This window comes from Aulonocara stuartgranti, assembly GCF_965226115.1.
Source record: "Aulonocara stuartgranti genome assembly, chromosome: 5".
In the NCBI taxonomy this organism is placed as follows: Eukaryota; Metazoa; Chordata; class Actinopteri; order Cichliformes; family Cichlidae; genus Aulonocara; species Aulonocara stuartgranti.
Window position 1 is genome coordinate 9,203,703 of NC_138943.1, and position 11,823 is coordinate 9,215,525.

The following is an 11,823-nucleotide window of genomic DNA, read 5'->3' on the forward strand; positions in this document are numbered from 1 at the left end:
TGATCCTCTGCAGAGCCCTTGTGGTTAGGGGGTGTGTGCTTTGGCGTAGGCTGACGTTACGGTAGAGGAACGTCGACACGCACCTCCAGCTTGGAACTATACCAGCCGGCTGAGGAGGCATTTCAGCACCAAGGACAGGCCGACCAGACTGGCTCCTCCAACCGAACCGGCGCACGCAAACTCTGTGTCCGGTAGATCACGAGATCCCCGGTCCTGCGGTGCATGACTGCGTCTTTCAGAGGCGGTCCCGAAAGCAGGTCTCTTCGTATTTACCTCCTTACCAGGTAAAACACTGACTCTTGTATGTTCGTCTTGTGTGGATTGTGGTATAAATTATGTTAGAGTGAACTCGGTCACCCCAGCGAGTGAGAGAGCAAACCACCGCATGATTCGCTCATGTGCGGCTTTGTAAATATAGTGCTTTTAAGCCAAGTATTTTTCCTGTGCACAGATGATGTGGCAGTACTTCTCGTCTTCATTCACAGCTCCCCTGCTGCTTGCTCTGCAGTCGATGTTGCCGGGGATACATTAAGCCATAAGACATCGATAGGAAAACCTTGCATACAAAGCTCTGGTTCTCTTCTGTCTGAGGCTAATCCTTTGCATGCATGTTGCAGACCAACTTGGACTATGTCCCTCTGAGGGAGAGAGAGAGCTGATCTGAATTGCGCTTAAAGAAGATTCCAATATGTCAAGCACTCAGAGAGACAATGGCTCTGCAAACTCCACAGAAGCCAAGAAAACAGACCCCAGAGTCAATGAGAAAAAATGCTGTAAGTAAACGCCAATTAGATTTTAGTAGGTTTTAATTCATGCATCGCTGCTTATAGAGTGTGCAGGTGCACTTGTAATATAAAACCTTGTCTTGTTGCTCTGACCAAATCACAATCACCTCAGTGAGAGGAAAGCTGCTTCGTTTAGTCTCCAACCTACATGGGAATGAATTTCTCTGGATTGGCAAAAAAAGGAAAAAGAATATAAATCATGACCAGTGATAAAAATACTTTGAAACCTTCAGTGGTTTCTGCTATTCTTAAGAAAATTACTTCTCTCTCCCAGGATGTTTCTCCTTCTAATTTCTTCGGATGACACCTCTGAACCCACTCCATAGATATTTGTGCCCAAAGAGACTTTTTATTTTTTGTGTATACACATGACCTAGTTATATAAGACTGGCTGTTCAGGAGTGTGTGCAGCACTGGCATGCCTGTTTAAAACATGTTTTTCTCTATTGTAATGCTGGTTATGAGTCAGATATGATTTGCATTTAACTTTGACATTCAGTTCTTTGCATCTCTTTCCTGCACAGCATGGGCTTCTTACATGACAAACTCTCCAACGGTGATCGTGATGATCGGATTGCCCGCTAGAGGAAAGACCTACATCTCCAAGAAACTCACACGTTACCTCAATTGGATAGGAGTCCCAACCAAAGGTAGAACATAACATTTCTTTCTCATTATGTTTCAGTTAATGCCATCTGCAAATTTAAAAAATTTCATAGTGTGTTTTATTGAACTTTCATATGCTTTCAATCCTTCTTTGTATTTCTTTTTACTTCTTTGTAGAAGTTAAACCAGGATAGTTAATTAGTTAATGTGGGAAAGCAACTCTAAAGATCATGAAAAACAGCATCAGTGTTATCTCTTCTCCAGCACTTAGGCATGCATTATATATGTCACAAAAACAAGTAGCAGTGACATTAGAATGAAAGCAAAATGTTTAAATGCAAAAGCTGAATTTTTAAACCTCCCCCCACTGACATTGTGTGTGCATAATAAATATTTAAATGTAACTATTCTAAAATGATCCCACAAAGAGAAGCTAAATTTAGCCACTTAAATTCTTGTGGTTTTAGTTGTTCACTAGAACAAAAGTATATCCAAGTGTATCCAAAATGAGAGGCGACAGCACAGCCAGGGCAGATTTATAACGTCCTTTGTTCATTTTTCAGTGTTTAACTTGGGCGTATACCGCAGAGAGGCTGTCAGAGCTTATAAGTCCTATGATTTCTTCCGCCACGACAATGAAGAAGCCATGAAAATAAGGAAGTAAGGTTCACTTTTACACGTGTGCCCACAATACGTTTTTACAATGTACATTGCATTTTATCTAGCACTAAGAAAACTGTCATATCCTCACTGGCTGTGTCACATTTCTTGCATTCAACCTTAGTCGGTTTCATATTTTGCAGATGTCCCTGCTGCATCAGTGACTAAGCTGTTTTTTTTGGCCGGCAGTCAGTATTCAGCCACAGTCAGCCTAAACTGATATACACATACACACAAGCAGCAAAGTGTGCCCTACAAATGGTTGTGATTAGTGACTGTAAATCAGTGTTTCAACAGAAAGATTAACAAAGAACAAAACAAAAGGCCTCTTTTCCTCCTGGTCTAATCTGGTAGTAGTGATTGAAATGGGCTGTGTTATGCATGGCTATCATGAAAATGTGACGGGCTCTTGACAGCATCCTAGTGCTGACTTTGACCTAGATATTAAACAAGCTGCCGCTGTCACTCTGAAGCTGACACAAGCCCTCTGTGGACCTGCATGGATATCCAGCCTGAGTTTTTGTGTTTGTTATTATAAAGTATCAGCAAGACCAGTTTAAAGGAATAGTTCCACGTGACATCTACCTTTTTCTTATGAGTTAACTAAAAACTGGAGCTCAGCTGTGTGGTGTATTGGCAACTTTAGAAATAAAGTTTTAAAATACTGATTTGTACTTGAATTAATAATTTTGTCCTTCAGACTTCTCCTTTTGTATAAAGAGTTATCCATTGGCAGTAATCACAGGTTTGTACATCTTTTGTATTCAAGCTGTTAATTAATCTGGAGAAATTTCACCCCATGCTTCCTGAATTTCCTCCCACGAGTTAGATAAATGTTTGCACTGCACAATCAACCTGTTCCCACAACAGCTCAAAAGAGTTAAGATCCTTTGACTGTTCTGGCCACTCTATTACACGCAGATTGCCAGCTCACTGCTTCTTTTAGGAATAGCTTTTCCATAGTTTGGAGCTCTGGGTCATTGTCCTGCTGTAAAAAAGAAGCTCACTCCAATCAGAAGAATTGCTTTTATTGTTTAAGTTGCCTGTCTGCCAATAGAAAGTCTCCCATTGTAGCAACCAAAGCACCTCAAAACCTTTGCACTGTTCAATTAAGGAAATGTGAGTAATTTTTTCTGTCAACCCTCTGCGTTCCCTCTGGGAATAGCCTGTTTTTTAATCAAACAAAGAAACCTCTCTGAAATTTCTGTTTTTGGTACCATTTTTTTTTCTTGCCATTCATCCATCAGTTTCTTAACTGCTTATCCAATTCTCTGCTGGATACCAGTCTGTCACTTTGCTAATACGGAAAGATAGACAACCGTTCAGGCTCACATCCGAACCTAAAATCAATCTACAATCACAGAGTAACCTAAGATGCATGTCTTTGGACTGTGGGAGGAAGTTGGAGCACCCTGAGGAAAGGCCAGTTTAATGTTTTGGATTTCAACACAGGACCTTCTTGCTGTGAGGATTTAGATATAAAACTTTTTTCTGCTGATAATTTAGCCTTAACCAGTGAACCTTATGAATATGTGCTGTTTAAATACTTCATTAAAATGTTATCCTCCTGATTCATGCTAATTGTAATTTGCATTATAATTTCATGTTATTTTACCTATTGTTATTATTAATATTAGTATTATTATTTAGATTATTATTATAATTATATATATATATATATATATATATATATATATATATATATATATATATATATATATTGCAGTATAGTGTTTAAAGCTACCACCAGCAGTCCCTTAGCTTCAACTCTTAAGGTGACAAGACTAGAAGCTCTGGCTAAATGACAAACATTTTGATTTAACACTCAACAAGAACACCAACAAATGTATTTTTAAAATCATTTATGGTAATCAATGCTGTTTTGTTTTGTGCCTTCCAACATTCCTCCCTCCAAATAGATAAAATACACCTCCAAATTGTATTGTTTGAGGAAAGACACATTGCAGCTGATTTTTTATTTTTTTTTGTCAGCCTTCAAGCAGAACAAATTAAACTCTATATGCCTGCATTTTATTGGAGGAGAAATCTACCACTGTGTACCACATAACTCTTGCACATGATAATTGAACTGGGTCAGTGACTAAACCCTACTGCCGACAGATGGGAAACATTTTTTTGTGATTTTAAAAATGTGTGTTTTTCATGTCTTGTAATTGTTGGGGTTTTCAGTTTACCATTGTATTTGATGCACAGAAGAAAGCTGTAATCCAAAACTTGGGTGGGGGGGGGGCTACAAAGAATCTTTTTTTCATGAAATCTACAATGTATTACTGTAACATTTTCAGATTTCTGACACTGACACTAGAATGTGAACTTTGATGATGGTGGATTTCAGTAAATCTGGTTTTTATAGTTGGCTGCTGCTATGTTTGCTTTCTCTGCTGCAGGCAGTGTGCTCTGGTAGCGCTGCAAGATGTGAAGGCGTACTTGACAGAGGAGGGAGGTCAGATTGCTGTGAGTGTCTCAGTCTTTATGTGCATGCTTCTCTATTGACATGGCGTCTCGATGTTGGCTCGTTTCCTTTAAATACCCAGAACAGAAACACATCTGGCATTGGGATAGTCTTAATCCTACGCTGTCCTACAAACATTTCACAGAGAGCAAACAAATATTGTCTTTGTTTTTGCCCTTTTTTTTTCAGGTTTTTGATGCAACAAACACAACAAGAGAACGACGAGACCTTATTCAAGATTTTGTGAAGGAGAATGCTTTTAAGGTGAAATTATTTGCTATTTTTACACATTTATATCCCAGTGGGGACTTTTAAAATGTATTGTGCAGATTGGAGTTATTACTTGAAGCCATGGAAAAGTCTTTACATTTATCACATTTATTTTGCTGAACAGCGCGATCGCCATGGGGGGAAACAGCATTATTGAACTGACCTTTATTTCCCAAGATCCTGTTGAATCACCATCTTTAATTAATCCTTGTGGGTTTCTGTTCAGTATACGTGCTATCATCAATCAGAGGTTACATGAGCTCAATTTATACATTACACAAAGAGTTTCAATGCACAACCCCAATTTTGAAAAAGTCAAGTTAAATTAAAAACTGAATTGCAAAACATATCAAGCATTTAAACATTTATTATTTCACAGAAAATATGAGCTCATTTTGAATTTGATGGGAGCAACACATTTATTAAAAAGTAAGAAACAGCTAGAAGAGTAAAAGAAAAGCGGCTAATGAACTACAAAAAAACAATATCTACAAATTTTGTAAAAATTTCAGAATAATTTTAATAAAATCACCTTTCAAACATTTAGCATATTTATTATTAGATGTCAAAAATTCACAGAATTTAAACTGTGAGGCTTTCAAACTTCACAGGGTGCTGTTAACTGAATAGATAACATTTGGGAAAATAAAGCTATCCAGGATCGCTCTCCCTCTCCCTCTCTTCTCTGTAGATTTGAAGCTACCAGTTCTACCAGTCTGTGTTTAAGACTGGAAAAAGTCAAACTCAGTGAGCTAAATTTGCCTTTCTGCATGTGGAAAGCTCACTAATTCATAATCTATGTGTCGTGTTTTTTGTTGATGCTAATTACGCTGTATTTGTGTAAGTTCTTGTCTAAGTTCATGGCAATGTAAAATTTGTTGTTATAAAACAATTGATTGTCAGTTTCAGGAATGTTTAGCGTACGTTGACTCTGAGTTTCCATCTTTCTGACAGGTGTTCTTTGTGGAGTCGGTGTGTGATGACCCCGAGGTCATTGCTGCTAATATCCTGGTATGATCTCACCTAAATGAATTTAACCTTTGACTGTGACTTTGTCTGGGTCAAACTCCATTACCTATTAATATTCACACCATCTGCAGCGTTATGTAAGAACTGAACTGGATACTAATATTGTTTGAATGTGTTAACCATAATAGGAAGTGAAGGTTTCGAGTCCAGACTACCCTGAGAGACACAGAGAGAGAGTTATGGATGACTTCCTGAAGCGGATTGAGTGCTACAAGGTCACTTACCAACCTTTAGATCCTGATGACTATGACAAGTATGAACTGCTTTTCATTATTTGAATCTTTACCATTTATTGTTCCTCCAAAGTATTCTTATTAATCCAAACAGTAAAGTTGTTATATTGGCAGAATTAGACCTTGTAAATTAGTAAATAAACACTAGATGGCGACAGTAAATCACTGGCGTGTTGCATTGGCATTTGCAGGGACCTTTCTTTTATCAAGGTTATAAACGTGGGCCAGCGTTTTCTGGTGAACCGGGTGCAGGACTACATCCAGAGCAAGATCGTCTACTACCTCATGAACATCCATGTGCACTCTCACTCCATCTACCTGTGTCGACACGGAGAGAGCAAACACAATGTTGAAGGACGCATCGGAGGAGATTCTGAACTTTCCCCTCGTGGGAAACAGGTAGGATTTTTGCACGTTCACTCTGTTAATGCTCATTTAATGAACTGTTGAGCCAGTTTCTGAAGAGAAGATAGCTACTGGGATAAGATGTTCTTAAACTGCAATATCATGCACTCCAGAGTTGTGACCTTTATTGGATTTAATCCTCTCAATTTCCTATTTTCTTCACTCTCACTGGTGAATATCTGTCTAATAAAGCAAGAAATGCCCTTAATGAGGGATAAATTGAAGCCTCTCCCTTTCTCTCACATCCCAGTTCGCCCACGCTCTGCGTGGTTTCATTGATGAACACAAGCTGTCAGATTTGAAGGTGTGGACGAGCCAACTGAGAAGGACGATCCAGACAGCGGAAGAGCTTGGCGTGCCTTATGAACAGTGGAAAATCCTCAATGAGATTGATGCTGTCAGTACCCTCCACAGCTATAGCAATTTTTACAGCTAGACCTCTGGTTTGTAATAATGGAAACTTTATGCTGTTATTTCCAAGACACTTATAAAATATGTTTGCATAGAGGTAAGAGTCAAAGACAAACGAAATTTTCAGCCCCTTTGATCACATTTAATGTCAAAGCAGCATCCAGAGGAGAATAAAAAGGGTTATAACACTTTGAAAAGATCTAGGTCACATGAAATAAGTCATTATTTATTCACAGTATGAAATCAAAGGATTAAATGATGACTGTTTTCTGAGGATGAAATCGGTCTCCATTTTTCACTAACCTTCAAGATCACCTTATGTTTCCTGGGCTTTATTATATTTGAAACTGGCTTAGCTCTTTGGAGACATTTATATATTTTATCAAGGGAAATTATCCAGTTATGTTTTTTTAGATTTCAAATTGTGCTGAAACATTTCTTTTCATTGTGGGCTGTGACGTGAGGATAAATGATTTGTTTTCCTTTTCCAGGGTGTTTGTGAGGAGATGACCTACGAGATGATCCAGGAGACATTCCCAGAGGAGTTTGCATTGAGGGATCAAGACAAATATCATTATCGCTACCCAGGAGGAGAGGTAACCTGAACTACTACTCACAATAAAGCGTCTGATCAGCAGCCACAGCGGCAGTAGTTTTATTCTGCTTTGTTATTCAGCTTTCTTTCTCTACCAGTGTTGTTCAAGCTGTGAAGGTTAATTTCCTTTCAAGTGTTAGCAATTGAGCCCAGAATGATCTTTTGTTGCTCATTAGTCCTACCAAGATCTGGTTCAGCGCTTGGAGCCGGTTATTATGGAATTAGAGAGACAAGGCAATGTGCTGGTCATCTGCCATCAGGCTGTGATGCGCTGTCTCCTGGCTTACTTCTTGGACAAGGGTGCAGGTGAGATAAAAACAAACATACACACATGCTACAGACAACACAAGCAGACAATGATGAACCCGTATGCTATTTATTTCATTTCACAGAGGATCTTCCATACATGAAATGTCCACTGCACACAATTCTCAAGCTCACCCCTGTTGCATACGGTAAGTCTTTACCTGATGATCGCTACACTGTAACAACATAAGGCAACGTGAGAAGATAATGTAAATGTATTGTCTATTATCTTGTAGGTTGTAAAGTGGAAATGTTTTATCTGAATGTGGAGGCAGTAAACACGCACCGAGACCGGCCTCTTGTAAGTTGCTCTGAAATGAGCGGAAAAGAAAATCACATAGCTGCACAAGTAGGCGAACATCACTGTTCCATTGAATGTTTAAAGTTGATCATTTGTAAAATATGCATATTGTTTACTCGCACTAAATTGGTCACTGAATCTCAGCATATAATTTTAAGATGCGCTGTTGTTTGTTGTGTCTGTTCATTTGGCACAATCACACCTTACCCCCTGTATATATTAGGCTTTGCTTCCTTGCCTCCTTTCCTTATATCCTTGTCTTGTAACCACTTTTACCTTTAGCCTTAATTCCTCAGCTTGGCTTGCTCTATGAGCCTGTGAATGTTAAGTGATATTTTACCTTGAAGGAAGACATTGCTGAGCATGCTTATTTTTGCTTGGATGATCTCATCTTTGTCATTACTCTACTGTCTGTCCTCATATTAAGATTATGAATTTTCTGTGAAGGCAGTTTTATCTGACTTGTTTAGGTCCAGTGTTGTCATGGTTTTGGTTGAAGCAGGTGGGGTTTTTTGTCCTGTGCAATCAGGGCTGTGCTTTTGCTGTTGACTGATGTTTTGTGGGTGGAAGCAGTTCCTTACCTTTTGCTTTGGATCAGTTTGGCGAGTGCAGCATTTTTTTTATTAATTTTTTGGGCTGTTCCTCGTCAGGTGCCCCCTGGTGTTGTTTTTTTAAAGATCTTTTTCGTTTAACACCTGCAGTATCTCATTTTCTACCAGGGTAAAATCCCGAAGGACTCTACTCTCATACATCGCCGGAATAGTTACACTCCCCTGTCCAGTCATGACCAGGTCAAGCGGCCCAGGCTCTACAGCGCAGGCAACCAGCCCTGGCTACCGCTTGCCCCCACCCCATCCGCTTTGATGCCAGAGGAACGGCAAAGCCAAGTTAGTGAGATAGTTAAAGGATCCCCCTCTAAATCACACCGTCTTTCCGTAATTGGTCCCGCCACAGTTGTAATCATGTGTTTGGCATTTTCTCACCTCAGTTTTGGATCCTCTTGATAATTTTGGTGTCTGTGTTGCAATCAGCATACATGACATCCACCTCCACCATCTATCTTTTCCTCTCAGGGCATGTTTTGGGTCTTGAATGGATTGCTCCTTTCTTCAAATGTTGTTTCTGTCATATGTTTGTGCTGCATGACGTCTGCCTCACCGCCAGGCTGCTGACAGCTTGAATATGCAGAACAGCATGTCTACTCTTTACTAAGGAAAGCTCCTTGTGGAGTTAAGAAAAAGACACACAAACATCAGAGAGACAGACGCACATTCTAATCATCTCATAACTGTTAAAAAACCCAAAGTGATGATTCAGTTTGATTAAAACCCCAAAAAAATCTGTGAAATGTCAGCTTTCTGCTAAAAAACACAATTTATTCCCCCAAATACATTAACCACTTCAGTTTAAAAATGTTAACATTTTAAAATGCATATTCATATTTGTATGTGTTGTGTACTTGTTGGCCTTGCGTTGTGGGTGTAGTGCTTCAGTCCCTCTCCACATTTCTATCTGTCTTTCTCTCTCTCCCTTCCTTCTCTTGCTCCAACCCCGTCTTTACAGACTCGGATAGGAGGCAGCTGTCTGTAAGTATTTTTGGAAACTTGTTGTCAACCTTTGATTGCCGTATTTCAACTCATTTCATTGTAACCCATATTGGTATATGTTGCCGCAGTGGTCTATTCTTTGTGGTTATCAGTCTTTGGGTTCTCTAATCTTCCATTACCTTTGCACAGTGAAAGTTGATATCAGCTTTGTTTCATCACAGCGACCTTATCAGAAACACTTTGTCATATACTGATTCTTTGGTATTTTAATAGATGCAGTCAATTTTATTAAAACTAATGAGAGACGACTATTCAACATGTATTATATCATGAAAATCCAGTGGTGTTTGTTGAGTATATAAGATTATACTTTAGAAACGCACTATATAATTAAACCTTAATTAGATATTGATAAAATACTAATGGAGCTGTCTCAAAACACAACTTCTGGACTATGTCGCTGTTAGTGGCTTGTTAGTTGAGAATGTGCTGCTGCAGAAAACTGACTTGTGAATGTCACTGAGGGTTTTTTTTCTTTTCGTTTCTTGAAGGAGTCCCTGTGCGAAGGAAGCGACTTTGACAGCTCAGAAGAAACTAGTGGCTGTGTCCGCTTCTGAGTGAAGATCACATCTTCTTTCTTCTTTTACTCTTGCCACAGTGTGGACAACTTCTGAATCCAGTCACGAGTCAATCGAGTGTTTCTTTTGAAAAGCGGGCCGCTTCTGCATGAGGTAACATAGTTCTAGTTATCTCAAGGTCTCCGTCTCGTCTCTGCATGCCGAGGCTTTGAACAGGAAGCCTTATCATTGGTGTCATAAATACTTCTGCATGCGCACATAAAGAAACCAGTAAACGCACACAACATACTATATCACAGGAATGACAAAAAACTCAATATAAATGCTGCAATGCCTTACTGAACTTTAGATATACTGATAGAATTAGATCCTCCATATGTCACTGAATGTAATAGGAATAAGTTATCCATTGGAATGATGGAAATCAATTTACACAGTTAGATTTAGAAAAAATAGATTCTGTTATATTTTCTATGCATATCAAACACTAATATGCTATAAATAAACAATCTATAGTTGGGAATCTTGTCAAATTTGTTCCTAAGCCATAATTTATGTCTTAATTTGACAGAATGTGCTAGTTATGGTCTCTAGAAAATAAAAGTAGTTTATTTAGATCTGCCTGTTCTGAAAGCAGTGAAAATACACTAAATTGCTGGATTTACCAGCACTATATACCAGCAGTAGGTACCTTATCTGTTAAGCAGGTGTTCACATTCAATCACATTTGACACTACAACCTAAATGTTTCTTTGTTTTTTTTTTCATCATACCGATATATTCTGTAGAAGGATTTTATGTAGTAAAACTAAACAGCCAAACTTTAAGCTGTCTCCCTATTTGTGTTCATGTCATTATACCGGCTGTGAATGTGTTTTGTTTGTTTTATGCAAATGTATTTTGTTCCTGGAGCAAATTTTTTAGATTTTATATGATAGATCAAAGTTTTAGTTTATGATTCTGTAATGTTTGTTGTTAAATTGTTGTCCTGCTCAAAGCTGCCTACTGTGCCTTTTAAGCAGACATTAAAAGTACATTTTGAAGTGGCTTGCATTTTTCTTTTTTTATTGATGCTTTGAAAAAGGGAAAGAATTAAACATTAAACTTTGCAGCTTATGTCGTTTTTCAGGAGACGTTATTCAAGTTTCTCCCAAGATGTGTCTTATGTTTTTTTAAGATGGTGTTTAATATAAATTATTTATACATATTAGGCCTAAGATGCATCCAGGATATCAATTGCAAAGACTGATTTTAGCCTCACAGTACAATCTTTTTGTTTCTTTTTTTTGTGTGTATATACTGTGTATATACTTTAGCTACCCTGGTTTCTAAATTCTTATATCTAATATCTACAGTACTGTACAAAAGTCCTGAGCCACCCGAGAGTTTATTTTTACTTTGTAATAAACTCTAGGGCGACTCAGATTTGTGTTTAAAGTGGTCTTGAGCAGTCATTCTCCAGGTTTTCTGAGGGTCCTTCAAAGCTTTTCTTTGGACACTGGCTGATTTTTTACTCCTTTTCAGTCCAGTCTTCTTCTTTTTTTTTAACCTAGCCATTTTTTGTCAACCTTCTTTTCTCATATATTATTATATAATTTATACATGAAAAAAAGAAACATAAATC

At 38.3% G+C, this 11,823-nt stretch overlaps 1 protein-coding gene across 4 annotated transcripts; it reads left to right on the plus strand.

The window, feature by feature from the left end:
* Positions 1–11: 11 nt before the first annotated feature.
* Positions 12–11,242, plus strand: pfkfb2b (6-phosphofructo-2-kinase/fructose-2,6-biphosphatase 2b). Of its 4 annotated transcripts, XM_082534809.1 has the most exons (17): positions 12–284; positions 618–773; positions 1,310–1,435; positions 1,955–2,051; positions 4,460–4,526; positions 4,714–4,788; positions 5,749–5,805; positions 5,952–6,076; positions 6,248–6,455; positions 6,712–6,858; positions 7,364–7,468; positions 7,644–7,773; positions 7,860–7,922; positions 8,010–8,074; positions 8,794–8,961; positions 9,638–9,660; positions 10,173–11,242. In XM_082534809.1, exons 2-17 carry the CDS (start codon positions 689–691, stop codon positions 10,240–10,242), a joined length of 1,611 nt encoding a protein of 536 aa, XP_082390935.1. In that variant the 5' UTR covers positions 12–284; positions 618–688; the 3' UTR covers positions 10,243–11,242. The 4 variants fall into 4 exon arrangements, with proteins under 4 accessions (XP_082390935.1, XP_082390936.1, XP_082390937.1 ...); XM_082534810.1 differs by lacking the exon at positions 9,638–9,660; XM_082534811.1 differs by lacking the exon at positions 8,794–8,961.
* Positions 11,243–11,823: the final 581 nt, after the last annotated feature.

Excerpts from the sequence above, each read along its gene's own strand:
- pfkfb2b (XM_082534808.1), top strand. The coding sequence starts at position 689 with ATGTCAAGCACTCAGAGAGACAATGGCTCTGCAAACTCCACAGAAGCC. Across the intron at positions 1,436-1,954 it reads GATAGGAGTCCCAACCAAAG|TGTTTAACTTGGGCGTATAC; the intron begins GTAGAACATAAC and ends TTCATTTTTCAG. Across the intron at positions 6,456-6,711 it reads TTTCCCCTCGTGGGAAACAG|TTCGCCCACGCTCTGCGTGG; the intron begins GTAGGATTTTTG and ends CTCACATCCCAG.